At 41.3% G+C, this 12,574-nt stretch overlaps 2 protein-coding genes across 3 annotated transcripts in view; one reads left to right on the forward strand and one right to left on the reverse strand.

Moving 5' to 3' along the window:
• PDGFD (platelet derived growth factor D) overlaps positions 1–12,574 on the reverse strand; it is a 246,891-nt gene that overhangs the window by 133,414 nt on the left and 100,903 nt on the right. The gene's annotated exons all lie outside the window — the stretch shown is intronic.
• Positions 751–1,947, forward strand: DDI1 (DNA-damage inducible 1 homolog 1). Its single transcript, XM_005856872.1, has one exon. The coding sequence runs from the start codon at positions 751–753 to the stop codon at positions 1,945–1,947; it is 1,197 nt and encodes a 398-aa protein (XP_005856934.1).

Genomic DNA, 12,574 nt, shown 5'->3' on the forward strand with positions numbered 1-12,574 from the left:
AATATTCTACTTCACAGGAATAGACCTTGTCATGAATTTTTACTTTTGTTCATGCAATTCTTTTTGTCTGGAGCGACTCTCACCATTTTTCACATGGCAAATGTTCATCCTTCAATGGCCTTGAACATCTATCTCCTCTTTGGAGACACATCTCTGTTCTGCTCATTAGTAAGCTGCATGTGTCTTTGTAAATGTACTTCCCCCATTATGGTTCTCCGTTTACCGTCAATCCCTACCTAGAATGTGAGACTCTCCAGGGCAGACGCGGAGCCTGACCCAGCTCTTCTACCAAGCACACAGCATGACAGCATGAGTCTTGCTATTAGGAAACCAGGACTCACTGTTCGGGGGTTACATAAAAGTATGAAGAATACAATTCTCAGATGAACACAGTGATTATTAGTAATGTTGTTCAGGCAAAGTTGAAATGCCTGGGGTTAAACAGGCTTTGAAGGGCGAGCCTGGAACCTGGTTGACCTGAGTCACTTTGTTTCCATGTGAACAGACGTTCTTAGTTCCAAACAGCACAGGTTCAAATGAACGTTGGAACACAGCGCGCTACCTCCGGGTTCCACGGGGCCAGGCAGCCGGCACTGAGGCTGGCAGGCAGCCCCCCGGCTGGCGAGTGGCTGGGCCTCTCAGACAGGTGACTGGCCCTACACAAAGGCACCCGGTCCCAGGAGACCAGCTGCCGCCAGCCCGCCAGTGAACCGATGCCCTCTGCCCACATGGCCCTCCTGGGCGCATGCCATGCTGGTCACCGTGTACTGTGTGCGCAGGGACCTCTCCGAGGTGACCTTCTCCCTGCAGGTCAGCTCTGACTTGGAGCTCCACAATTTCCGTGCCCTCTGCGCGCTGGAGTCCGGCATCCCCGCCGAGGAGACGCAGATCATCTACATGGAGCGGCTCCTCGCCGACGACCACTGCTCCCTGGGCTCCTACGGCCTCCGAGACGGCGACATGGTGGTTTTACTCCAGAAGGACAGCGTGGGGCCCCGGACTGGGAGACGGCCATCAAGCCGGCCTGGGGTGGATTTCGCTGGGACAGCCACGCCCGGGACATCCAGCGCCCGGCAGCAGCAGCAGCAGCCGCGGACACAATCGGCCCAGCATCTCCGAGGCTTCGACTCCGGAGAGATGGCATCGGCCCACGGCGTGGAGAGCCCCGCCCTGATCCGCAGCCTGCTGCTCTCCAACCCCCACGACCTGTCGCTGCTGAAGGAACGCAACCCCCCGCTGGCGGAGGCCCTGCTCAGCGGAAACCTGGAGACGTTTGCTCAGGTCCTGACCGAGCAGCGCCAGGAGAGGGCCCGGCGGGAGCAGGAGAAGCTTCGCCTCTACTCCGCTGACCCGTTTGATCTGGAAGCTCAGGCCCGAATCGAAGAAGAAATCCGGCAGCGGAACATCGAGGAGAACATGAACATCGCCATGGAAGAGGCGCCCGAGAGCTTCGGGCAGGTGGCCATGCTCTACATCAACTGCAGGGTGAACGGCCACCCCATGAAGGCGTTCGTGGACTCAGGCGCGCAGATGACCATCATGAGCCAAGCCTGCGCCGAGCGGTGCAACATCATCCGGCTGGTGGACCGGCGGTGGGCGGGCATCGCCAAGGGGGTGGGCACGCAGAGGATCATCGGCCGCGTCCACCTCGCCCAGATCCAAATCGAGGGGGACTTCTTGCAATGCTCGTTCTCTATCCTCGAGGAGCAGCCCATGGACATGCTCCTGGGCCTGGATATGCTCAGGAGACATCAGTGTTCCATCGACCTGAAGAGAAACGTGCTGGTGATCGGCACCACGGGCACCCAGACCCCCTTTCTCCCTGAGGGGGAGTTACCCCCGTGTGCCAAGCTGGTGAGTGGTCATGGGCAAGACGAGTCTACAGACAAGGAAGTAGCGAATGCGATTAAACATTCGGTCAAGGGACCCGGACGAAAAAAGCATTGACACAGTTCAGAAATCAGCCAGCAACGGAGGGAATCTCAGGTTCCAGGGAATTATGAGACATGGGCTCCTCGGCAATGTGATCATTAAAAACATCAGAAACGGCTAACCCTGGCCTTGGGGTCAAGTTCTTAGACATATGAAGTGGGATGGCCTGGTTTTGGCCCCGCTTGCACTTCCCTTATCACAGTTCACTGAACCTCATCCTGGTGAGGTCCTGGGGGCTCTAGCTGGTTTTCAAATAATCGATAAAGGGAAAGCAGCCCCTTCTTTAAGAGACACTGTCCTATCAGGATAAGGGCAGCTTGTCCAAACCAGTTGCTATTTTGCAGAATCCGCTGAAAAAAACCATCGCTGCAGACCCCCCAACAAGGCATCTGCACAAAAGTAGTTCAAAGCAGCACTAACATTATTTATAGTCAGAGAAAAATGTCTGTTTTCACAGATTCTGTTTTCTTTGGGGAAGTTCTTAGAAAAGTGGGTCAGCTCTACTCCAGTTGATTAATACTTACAAATGCCTGCTCTGAACAGCACACGGACCCATTTCCTCACATATTGCATCTTCCCCTGGCTTCCTCTGGAGTCATGCTCCCTGCAATCCACCCCTCAAAGCTATTTCTGCCATATTTGAGAGAGTAGATTTTTCTCCTAGAATAGCCTAAAATACTTTTCTCTTTCCCCTGAATTCAAAGAAAACCTGGTTATAAAACAAAGGCAATCAAGGAGATTTTTAAAAAAAATTGTGGCGCTTCTTAGAGGCTAGTGGTTTCCTTGTGGTTGGGTGAGAGGCAGGGGCAGGCAGTGCTCCAGATACCTTAAAACTAATTTTGACTAGAACGTTTTAAAAATCTGCTTTATATATTAAGCTGCCACGTTAAGTCTTGTCTGCAAAAATCTTTTTTTCTGTTAAAATAACATTTGAAAAGTTCTCAATGAGAAGGTCTCTAAGGCTTCATTCAGGTCTATGACCCATCTGACAAAGCTACTGTCCAACGATAGTGGGAAAGGGAAGATCTGAGATTTAATTACAACCTGTGGCTAAAACATGTGAGAGAAACAGCTCAGCTGCCTGAGGCCAACAGACTCGGAGACAATGTTTCAGGACAAGACTCCATCAAGACTGGTATTACAAAGAGTAGCGGATTCAAAGTCAAGAAAGATATGATTTCAGCTATTATTTAGGCAAATCAGATCACATGTTACATAACTCAGATTTCTCATCTATAAACTGTTTCAGAGGGGAGAGCCATTTTCAAGCACAAAGATCCTATATAATAAAAGGCTAATATGCAAATCGACCCTTATGGCAGAATGACCAATTGCTATGATGCATACTGACCACTAGGGGGCAGATGCTCAATGCAGGAGCTGCCCCCTGGTGGTCAGTGTGTTCCCAGAGGAGGAGCACTGCTCAGCCAGAAAACCCTGAGCCGGCCTCATGACTGGCGAACACAGTGGTGGTAGCAGGAGCCTCTCCCACCTCCAAGGCAGTCAGACATCCCCTGAGGGCTCCCGGGCTGTGAGAGGGTGCAGGTCGGGCTGAGAGACCCCACCCCCGTCCCCGAGTGCACGAATTTTGTGCACTGGGCCTCTAGTTATATTATGAACCACAGTACCTTTTAAATTTTCCATTTTCTCAAAAAGATCAACAGCCACTCAAAATATTCTCAAAGGCTACAGAAAACAAAACAAAACAACTTCCCTATAATCCTCATATTCCTTCATATCCCTTTCTTGATCTGCTTCTTGGTGAGATTAATCACTTTCTTCTGGAAGAGTCACCTTTTCCCATGGGGCCATTGTCAGTTCATCTCCCAGGTTTCTTCTTCCTTATAGCTTTTCCTATGCTTATATCCCCAACCCTGCCTACATTTGCATCAAGGCTCACACCTGAAAGAACTACTGAAAATGACCAAGAGAGACTTTTTTCTACTTTTGTTTCTAATTAAGTACTCAGGACAAGTATAATTAAAATGAAGAAAGAAATTCAGAGTGAGGTCAGGAATAAACAATTAAATGCTTGTGAAATATAACTGGAACTGATTTGATAAATGTATGGATTCCTTTACAAATACAAATATGCAAACTCCTTTTCATATCCTACTGGACTCAGCATGCTGTAATGTACTTCACATATGTTAGTACTTATTAATCCTCAGAATATATGTTCAAAATAGTTATTATTAGCCTCATTTTACAGAGGAAATTCAAGGCTCAGAATTATTGCAAAATATTGAAATATCCACTAGCATAGTGTTTTTATTTTTTTTACTTTTTCCAACAACAATCCACATTTTAGATTGTGACCCAGTTCCACATCACAAAGACACATACATACACATACATACAAATGCACACACACATCAGTCTATTTCTGAAACAAAAATAAAATGAAATAATATGTAATTTTTTATCCTCCCCTGGTATATTTCTGTGGATAATTTATTATACTTTACTACCTGTCTTAAATATGTTAGACATGTCCCACTTGTATCTCACCAAGGTATCCTGACTCACAATGAAAAAAACCAACTCACCTACCAGGTTGCTCAATTGAAGTCTTTCTGATTTCAAATGCCAAGTTCTTTTCACTTTGTAACCTTCTTTAGCAGACACATTTTAATCCCAGAGATTGGTGCAAAATTGTTACAAAATTTTATTTTATGGAAACTACCAAGACACTACCAGTAAAAGTGACAATGAATAGCAGTAATCAGAATACACTCAACAATTACTTATTGAACACTCATAAACCTGGCTCACCAGGTTTTTATAAACATAGAAATGAGTAACTTCCAATTCTACACCTCAAGGTGATTACAACCTGGTAGGAGTAGGAGAAAATTTATAATCAATTATGAACAAAAAGAGTGAACATGAAATTAGTAATATGTGCAGATGAAGGTATAACTTTTAATTTGGAGGTTATTTTTTAAATAACAAATGAGCCAGTGAAATGCACTTTCAATATGCCTAAAATGTCCATTATTGATGCTGGGAAAAATGAAGAAACATACTCTCCTCTTACATTTCAGGTCGTTGAAATACAATCTCTAGGTATCCACTTTTGGAAATTAACTACTTGGAAAATGATGAACAAGTCTCCATCTCCTTTCTTCCCATTAGAGATCATGATAAAGCAAACCACATGGTGAAATAGGCCTAACCTGTTTAAAATCATTAGCCATTTTAAGATCCATTAAACACTTGATTTCACCTAGTGCCCACCTTACCTCAAAGTCACTATTGTTGATAGCATGGATTTCGAAACTACAGTAATGCCTTCTTCTACAGTTAGAGACTGTTATCATTTGATTAGTAGAGCATCTGATCTGAACATCTTTCTTAAGAATTTCAAAACTACAGTAATGCCTTCTTCTACAGTTAAATGAGACTGATAATGTTTGATTAGTAGAGCATCTGATCTGAACATCTTTCTTAAAATCTCGGTCATACAGTTTATCTTGTGTCTACGAGATAAATCCATGTTCCTCAAAAGAAAAAGACAAACAAATGTCTGCAAGAACTCTTCACTGCAGGCACATCATGTTGCCTCTGAAAGAGAACACTGCACTTCCCTCAGAGGGCCATTCACTGACAGCCAACATTCCACAGAGAATACCTGAGTGAATAGCTAGGCAGCCGTGGGCAAACTACGGCCCACAGGCCGGATCGGGTCATACAGTTTATCTTGTTTCTACGTTCCCCAAAAGAAAAAGACAAACGAATGTCTGCAAGAAGTCATCTTCACTGCAGGCATATCATGTTGCCTCTGAAAGAGAACACTGCACTACCTCAGAGGGCCATTCACTGACAGCCAACATTCCACAGAGAATACCTGAATGAATAGCTAGGGAGTACTCTGGGATTCACACCAAGAAACCACTGGTGAGGACATTAATCGATGCTAACATTCTTTGAGGAAAACCAAAGAAGAGGAACAATGGTAAAGAGATATAGAGGAGGAAGGAGGGTGGGGGAGAAAGAAGCCCAGAAATCTGGGTTGTTTTCAACTAATCATCTCTTGGTTTAGGTGCTGTTTTATAAAGTGGGTGGGGACTGGGCTGAGATTAAGGATTAACTACCATTCCACAATACTTTATTCATCACGGCAAGTTATAGAAAAACAAAAATATTTTCACAGTAGAGCCTGAGTCAAACTTGCTTTTGAACCTTTGTTTTTCTGGGTTCACCTGCTAGAATCTCAGAATTTCTAAGAGTCACTTATTAGAAATTTGAGGTTTGCAGTCCTGCTATGAATTCTGTGTGGAGATGGGCACACCTTGGGGCAGCTTTGTGTCCTATTACTACACTATATATGTTCTGATGATTATGTCTCTCTCTCTCTCTTTGAGAAATGTAAAAGACAGGATTTCTATATTTCTAAACAGTAAAGCTTATTTTAAGAAAATCATTTGAAGGATAACAAGATAATTTTCTCCTATGGTAAAGTTCAGAGGAGGCAACATGGGCCTGTTCCAGGGGATGATGAAGTGTATATTTTCCTTCTGATAATTTAAATATTGATGTTGTTGAAAATAAAATAGATGATTAACATCGTAAGAAGATACCATCACCTCTACCAAATTTTTACCCTACAGCATCAATCACCATTCTACAAATCTTACCCTACCAGCACTTTACTAAAAGGACCCCTTGAGATGAAAAGAAAAATTAATTTAAAATTATATTAATTAATATATGCTCCCTTTCAAATTCATGTAGTATCTAGGGATTCAATTCCTCTATCTGTTAAAAACAAACAAACCAACCTAAACCTGTGTTTTGCATTCATCCATCTCAATAAAATTCAATATATTTTTCCCAGAGCCTTGTAATTGCACTATGCCATCCAGAGAGATAAGGGAATATAAGTTATAGTCTTTGCCTTTAAAAAATGTAAAAGTCAAGTTAGAAAAAAAATAAATAATTCAGAAATAATATTTACTTCATGAAATACTACAGAATATGAGTTCAGGGTTTGAATGAACTGCTTCCCATTTGAGATGCTAGCTATGCAGGATCTATGGACAAAATTTCATTGAGCACCTACAGTATGTCAGGCACTGTTCCAGGTGCTGAATTTCCTCAATGCAGCAACATTTTTGTGGTGCTCAACTGGCACTTTGAGCTGCAGCCAAACATACAGGAGACTCTGTCACCTTCTCAAAGATGAGTCACTTTGAGATGACTCAGCTAACCAAATAAGAATTAGCCTATGGTATATTCTCAAGCTAAACTTCAGGGTAAAGTCTGTGGTCTGTTTCTGCCTTGACCCACAGTGGCACTGTGCTCACATTGTTTCTATTATGGGCTTAACCTTGGAGCATGACTCAGCAGTTGTAGAAAAATACTTCCCCCACAAAGTTAATGGAAAGGATTTGAGGCCTGCACTATGGATTAAACAACCAGAAAGACAGGCAGAATGAATTAACTGCAGGTGATGAATCAATTTGATGGGACCTTTGTCATATACTTGAACTGCAGGAAATAAAAGAACAGGGGTTCTCTTGAACAATGAAATACCAACCAGATAGCAATTATGAAAATGTTTGGGCATCTGGAAAACCTAGAATGGGGCCCCAAATTACTAACAAAAATATAATAAGTGATGAGATTTTTCTGGAGAGATCATAATCTTGTTCATAATATCTTTCTTTCTTACTATTTTATTGGAGGCCAACAGAACCTGTTTAATAAATAAGATTATGTGAATTGAATAATGGACAAAGTTCCACATTAACAAGTTGATACAATGAAAGTGGGACTTTTTACTTAACTTATTTTTATGTAAAATATGTGAGGTAAGATTACCTTTGTGTAATTAGGATAAATATGTTTTGGGTTAATAACATGACTGATATTTACATGTACAGATTTAAATGTAAGTGATCCAAGAAATAAACTCTTCATGTACTTTTAAGTTGTCCACTCGCCCACTGTTAGGGCCGTTTAAATGGTACTGGCAGTGGCCGAACTATCCCAGTTTGTCTGGGACTGTCCTGGCTTCAAAACTGATGTCCTAGTGTCCTGGCAGCTTCTCCATCAGTTCCAGGCAAAGCAGAACATCTGGCCGCCCTGAAAGGTTAGAAGTCGGTTTTTAATTTAAGGCCCCTGGGTGTGCTGTGGGCACCTCCAAGGAAGCTGTAACTAGGCCTACATGATCAATGATCCATGTTATCAGTATATGTCCAATGTTAAAGGTAGAATGTCCTAATCTGTTTTGTGTAGGAGAAAAAGCCTCATTTAAACTCATTCATCAAATGTTTCTGGGCTGGAAAGTTAATCATTTAAAAAATTATAAGAAAGCCACGCCACAAATGTTCGAAGTGGATTTTTAATTTAAAGCGCACAGATATGCCGTGAGTACCCACATAAAAGAGATGCTAAAATAATTTAATGAAAGAAAACTATAATTTCAGGATAACTGAATTTGATTAAACTTTAATTTTCAAGGCTCCTTGGAAGTTCTGAAAAAGCACGAATAAAACAAAGTTATACCATTTTTTTTTACACTTTTAGTAATAGACTGAATTTACAGCTCCAAGTGAATGTCAGGTTTTGAGTTTTTAAGAGAATACTGGAACAAAACAAAGCAGAAATTTCAGAAACACATGTAAATAATGATGCTACCTTCATATTTATTTCACGTTGCCTTGGAGCTGTCAGAAGGTCAAGACGCAATGAAATGAATGTGAGGCAGGACCAAGCCAGGGGAGCGGTTTGGGAGAGTTGTGGTGATGGGCTGCAAATGATGCCCTGAAGAAGCAGCTCTGATGGGGAGATGGTTGAGGGGGGAAGGAAACATGGAGAGCCCAGGAATCTGGTAGAAAGCCTTACAGCCTCAGGGGGCTGGGAGATAAAAGAGGGGTCTATAGCCAGACTATGATGGAAGCAGAGGCCCGAGAAGGTTCTATGGAAAAGTGGGTCAGTCACTGATGTCCAGTGTGCCAAATATTTTTATGGAAAACAAAATGGCAAAGTGAGACCTTTGCCTTTGCCACTAGAAGGACAGTAAAACCTGGGACAAGGGGTTAACGTTCATAGACTTGAGGAAGGGTAGGACAGAGAAGTTTGTGAAATCAGTGGAATATCAGAAACATATGCAAGGCAACTTTGGTTACCAGTTAAGCCAGTTTGTCAATTCACTGTTTAAGAACTTCACTTGTAGCCTATCTCATTAAGAATTTATAATTAAATGATATTAATAAAACTTCTACATAAATATACTGGAGCCAATGGTATAAGTTTCATTCTATCAGAAATAATTGCATAAAGTTAAAGCAACAGATGGGCAGTTAGAGTAAAACAGAAACAAAGATATTCTCTGTTCAAACACTTCCAACTGTCATCACTTGGTCTCCAAAACAGGAATTGACAGAAAACAATCTCATTGATATGCTGTAAGGAATAGGAGTTCATGTCCCATATGGCAAGGTTTCCCTGCTAGAGCTTCATTATATAATGACTCTTAAGTCTGGTCTGAAAGTGTCTTCATTAATACGAGAAATGGAAAGTGTGCTTGCTCTAATTAAGTGTTCAATAATTAAGGAATTGGTGCAAGTTTTATGAAAAATGCAAAAACCTTTCCATGCTATCCAACTGTTCTCAGTGATTCAGGTTAAACTGCCTTCTACTTCAAGTAAGTTAGCAAAAATTCAAAGAAAAATGCGAATATACTTTTAAATGAGGGCATATGCTGGGGGGTGGGAGCCACCGGGGAGAGGTCAGTGGGGGAAAAAGGAGACTTATGCAATACTTTAAACAATAAAGAATTAAGAAAAAAACATTCCAAACATATTTCAGGTTGTAGCTAAGAGTTATAGGGGCACATGTGGAAGTTGCAAATTTGCATTTGCACTGTAACGTTCTATACTTTTGTGAAGGACTAAAAACTTGGCAGCCAACTAAATGGGTGAGTTTGTGTCCTACAGAAAGTTCAGAGAATGGGTTAGCTATTCAGGATTTTTCACTTGAGATGCTATAAAGAATGGTGAAGCTGATTGATCAGATTAAATGAATTATGTTCATTTATAGTTGCCCAAAATGTTCTAGCACATTGCTAAGGTAAATCTGCCATACATTTTATACTAAGAAGCTGACTTATCTCAGTCTACCCAGATACAAATAAATACTAAAAATTAACAAAAAACCAAAAACAAACCTAGAGATTTCTGGATACCATATGTAATATCTCATTAATAAAAGTCTATATTTCTTTCATAGGAACATTTTCTGTATCATATTTGGCTATATTTTAATAACTTGATACTCTAAAAAAAATACAGGCATTCACAAGCTCTATTTCTAAGGGGAAGTGTCTTCAGCTTGAGGGTAACATACTGACCCAGAGGAACCTGGCCAATTGAGGAGAAATAAATATATAACTCTAAATGAAAAATGTTAAGGGACACATTTCTCAGAAACATTACAAAATTTTAGGGGTAAAGCTAAACATTAGAACCTCAGTTCTAATTGTCATTCTTTCATTTTTATGCTATATTTTTTCATTGAATGAACAAAGGCATATCTTTAACTTACTGCCGCTGTCTCCTAGTTCACCCCAAATATTTATACCTTTTTGTGCTCTTCATGGATCCCATAAGTGGAAGTGTCTTAGCAAAATCCTATTGATGGGTAGGCAGATGTAAGTGTCTTATTTTACAGGTATTCTAGGTCAAACTTTTATACTGATAAAGGTCATTTTCAAAGCTAATGTTTTCAAGCCACAAATAAATAATTTGAGAGTCTGCTGAGACATCAGTCCAATTAGTAGCAAATTATTCATTCAGTAACTACATATTGAGAGCCAGGGATGCACCAGGCACTGTTACGGCTTTAGTAGTTAGAAAAATAGTGGTACACAATAACATCTAGGCAGTTGTCCTCTTGAAGTATATTTTAGAGTGGAAGTTTCAAACACTGGTAAAACACAATAACGATACTATCTAATCACTTACATAGCACTTACTAAGAGAGTCATTTATTCTAAGCCTATTATACATTTTAACTCATTTTATCTCTGTAACAATCCATCAGGATTAAAAAATTCCCCCATTTTAAAGGTTAGGACACAGGAACAGAGAGATTAAGTGAATAGTTCAAGGTGGTAAATCTGAGCTAGTAAGTGGTTGCATCCAGCAATTTGGGATCCAGACTTTATGTGTTTAATCATTTTACCACAATACCTCTCAATAACAGCAAATGAATACCCATATAATATCAAATAGCGATACATCTATGAATAAGAGTGAAGCACTATAAGGGAATAGAAAATGATGGAGGAAGAGAGGGTACTACTTTAAATAATCAGGGAAGGTCTCTCAGAGGAGGTGATATTTGAGGAGAAACCTGGATGGTGAGTGAGAGGATCCCTTGAGAAGATGTGGGAAGAGAGCATTTCAAAAGGAACAGTCTATACAAACCCTGAGGAGAAACAAACTAAAAGTGTTGAGGAACAGGAAGAAGATCAGTGGTTAGGGTGGAAAGAAGGAGTAATATAGAAGGGGTTAGATTATGCAAGGCCTTGTAGTTCTAAAGAGAGGGTTTATATTTTATTCTAAGAGTTATGAGAAATCATTTAAAGGGTTGTAACGAAGGTAGAGATGTTATATTTATTTTTTAAAGTTTTCTCTGGTTGCTTTGTTAAAAATAGAAGAGCTGAGGGCTGGGGACTTAAGAGGTGTAGTATCTACAGGTTGAACAGAGGAGAGAGAGAGAGACAGCAAAGGAGCCCTAGAAAGAGAAGAGAAGAGAAGAGAAGAGAAGAGAAGAGAAGAGAAGAGAAGAGAAGAGAAGAGAAGAGAAGAGAAGAGAAGAGAAGAGAAGAGAAGAGAAGAGAAGAGAAGAGAAGAGAAGAGAAGAGAAGAGAAGAGAAGAGAAGAGAAGAGAAGAGAAGAGAAGAGAAGAGAAGAGAAGAGAAGAGAAGAGAAGAGAAGAGAAGAGAAGAGAAGAGAAGAGAAAGAGAGAGAGAGAGAGAGAGAGAGAGAGAATGAAAATAGAAAGAAAAACAAAAACATGTCCAAGAAGCCAAATGAAAAAATGTTTCCTGGAGAACAGTGTGGTCACTGTGTCCAATACTACTGGGAGGGCTAGGAAGGATGCTGAGATGTCAGGGCTGGATTTGCAAGGTGGAGGTTGTTGGTAACATTAACAAGAGTGACCTTGTGGGTGGGGTGGGGAATACGAGCTTTGTCTGAGGAGGTTGAGGAGTTGATTAGAGTGAAAGAGGTGGAGAAAGCAGGTACTAACAGCTCTCTCAGGAAATAATGCTTTCAGGAAAGTGGAAAAACACCATAGTAGATGAAGGAAGGGGCCATGAGAGCATTTCTTTTACTCTGAAGGCAGATGAGAATGAACCAGGGGGAGAACAAGAGAGAACAGAGAGAACTGAAGTAGCACAGATTTGCAGATGAGGGAGGAAGGAGCCTTAGGAGCAGGAGGAGGAGTTCATTGGCAGCAGGAAGGTAGGCAGAGCATATGGGTGTAAACACAGGCAGGCTGGCATAGCTGCTGGTGGGAAGGTGAGTTAGTTTTTTTCCATCTTCTGTTTTCACAGTGAAATAAGATGCAAAAACACCAGCTTTGAGTGAGATGAGGACAGGGAGTGTTGAAGGATTGAGGAGTGAGG

This window comes from Myotis brandtii, unplaced genomic scaffold (assembly GCF_000412655.1).
Source record: "Myotis brandtii unplaced genomic scaffold, ASM41265v1 scaffold105, whole genome shotgun sequence".
NCBI classification, from domain to species: Eukaryota; Metazoa; Chordata; class Mammalia; order Chiroptera; family Vespertilionidae; genus Myotis; species Myotis brandtii.

Bases quoted from the DNA above. Each gene is read 5' to 3' on its own strand.
- DDI1 (XM_005856872.1), top strand. From the start codon at position 751: ATGCTGGTCACCGTGTACTGTGTGCGCAGGGACCTCTCCGAGGTGACC.